Source organism: Neodiprion lecontei, chromosome 1 (assembly GCF_021901455.1).
Source record: "Neodiprion lecontei isolate iyNeoLeco1 chromosome 1, iyNeoLeco1.1, whole genome shotgun sequence".
Lineage (NCBI taxonomy): Eukaryota > Metazoa > Arthropoda > Insecta > Hymenoptera > Diprionidae > Neodiprion > Neodiprion lecontei.
In genome coordinates, this window is record NC_060260.1 from 15,664,127 (window position 1) to 15,665,790 (window position 1,664).

General features: G+C 34.4%; 1 protein-coding gene across 1 annotated transcript; it reads right to left on the bottom strand.

The window, feature by feature from the left end:
- Window positions 1-391: 391 nt before the first annotated feature.
- LOC124294606 lies at window positions 392-1,235 on the bottom strand. The gene is made up of 3 exons (XM_046740579.1): window positions 1,099-1,235; window positions 640-882; window positions 392-572 (listed from the first exon to the last, which is right to left on the bottom strand). The coding sequence occupies exons 1-3, from the start codon at window positions 1,158-1,160 to the stop codon at window positions 392-394; spliced, it is 486 nt and encodes a 161-aa protein (XP_046596535.1). The 5' UTR covers window positions 1,161-1,235.
- Between the last annotated feature and the right edge of the window lie 429 nt (window positions 1,236-1,664).

The window sequence follows — 1,664 nt, forward strand, 5'->3', positions numbered from 1 at the left end:
TAGTAGTATCAATCCACAATCCATTCACATGAAGAAAAAGTTACAAGCACAATCAAAAGAAAATAAAAAAGATGTACATATCTGAGCATGCAAATCAGGTACAAATGTGTAGGTGATCATGTAATTTGGTTACATTCACTGTGGTGGGCCAATCGGATTCATCCTGAAATTCGGTCTGCTGCAAGTTTTCACCTACAGATAAGTTACTAATAAATAACGACAACGGAAATACACAGAAATGTGTCACACACGATTTTTCTGTTACAGAGCACTTTATAATCTGTAGGTAATTAACCGCTTCGATGGCATTGACGCAATAGTGCATCACATTAACGTGTCTTTATGCACACTGAGTTTTCTCTGACCTAAAAGGGATTAATAGTTTCAGATCTTACCAAATAACGTTGGGATACTGCCTTTTTGTAAAGTTATATAATTTTTGACTTTTCTTCTGGAAGCAACAGGGTTCAAAGTGGTCGGAACACAGAAAGCTATCACTTGATGGAGACCACGGTCCAATGTTTATATTTGCGATCCACTGCTTCATAATATCAGGTTCATCCAATGGGAACTTACATAACAAGCAAAGTTTAAATTTATTAATTCGCACGTTATGTTGCACTGAGTAACGGTACTTACTTGAAGAATGAATAGCCACGTCCATATTCCCTTAATCGGTGACAAGATGAACACTCTGATTTTGGGTTGTCGAATATAGTTGGTACACTGTTCTTTTTCAATGTAATTAGGAATCCTGTCCTATCAAAGCAGTCATTTGTAAAATGAGCTGAACACAATGTGCTATTTCGGTTTGGCTTCCAGTCCTTCCTCTTCATTTCTTTTAACCACTGCTGAAGGCGCAACACATCTTTCACGGGAAATCTACATATTGAATTATAATTTAATCCCTGAGTCAATAATACCCGAGTTTTTAATTTCAATTATAATAAGATCGGTTCATAATTCAAATATTGTGAATTTTTACTGACACGATTCGTACGTTATGATACTCGTTAAATATAATTGATAAATACTTTGTATGCTGACATAACCTCTGCAAGTTATCATTTGCAGAACGCTTCAGCGTTGTATACTCACTTGTGAAATGATCGCCCACAATATTTTGATTGCTTTGTTTTGCAAAAAACGCAGGTACTCATTGTTACCTCAATAATTGTTACTGTAATTTTCCATCGCAATCGATTATATACACATACATATATCACGTATATATATATATATTAGGGTGGTCCTTATTTGGGGTGTTGACGAATTCCGATAAGTGCGCCCCCTAGACACGTTTGAAATAAATTTAAAAAAATGTGTGCGAAAACGGAGCGCTGTAGTCCAATTAGAAGACGTGCCTATAAGCTCGTTTTGTTTTTCATTTGAATAACATGGGATTTTCAGACTACTTCAGTCATTATGTTTTTGAGTTGTCCCCATGAACGCAAAAAATTCTTTTTTCACATAAATCTGTTGTTCATGGATCTCGGAATATCGTAAAATCTTTCCCGATCCAGAAAAACAGACGGCGATCAAAACATTTTAATTTTAATTATTACTTTTTAAAAAAGTATAAAGTATAAACGATGTGTTTTTAAATACACTAATTGAAATACATATTTTTTCCCACAGGTACAATTATTTTTTTTTACAAACTT

Coding starts and splice junctions, on each gene's coding strand:
- LOC124294606 (XM_046740579.1), bottom strand. CDS start 1,160: ATGAGTACCTGCGTTTTTTGCAAAACAAAGCAATCAAAATATTGTGGG. Junction 883..1,098: donor TGTGGGCGATCATTTCACAA/GTGAGTATACAA, acceptor TTCAATATGTAG/ATTTCCCGTGAAAGATGTGT. Junction 573..639: donor CGTGGCTATTCATTCTTCAA/GTAAGTACCGTT, acceptor CTTGTTATGTAA/GTTCCCATTGGATGAACCTG.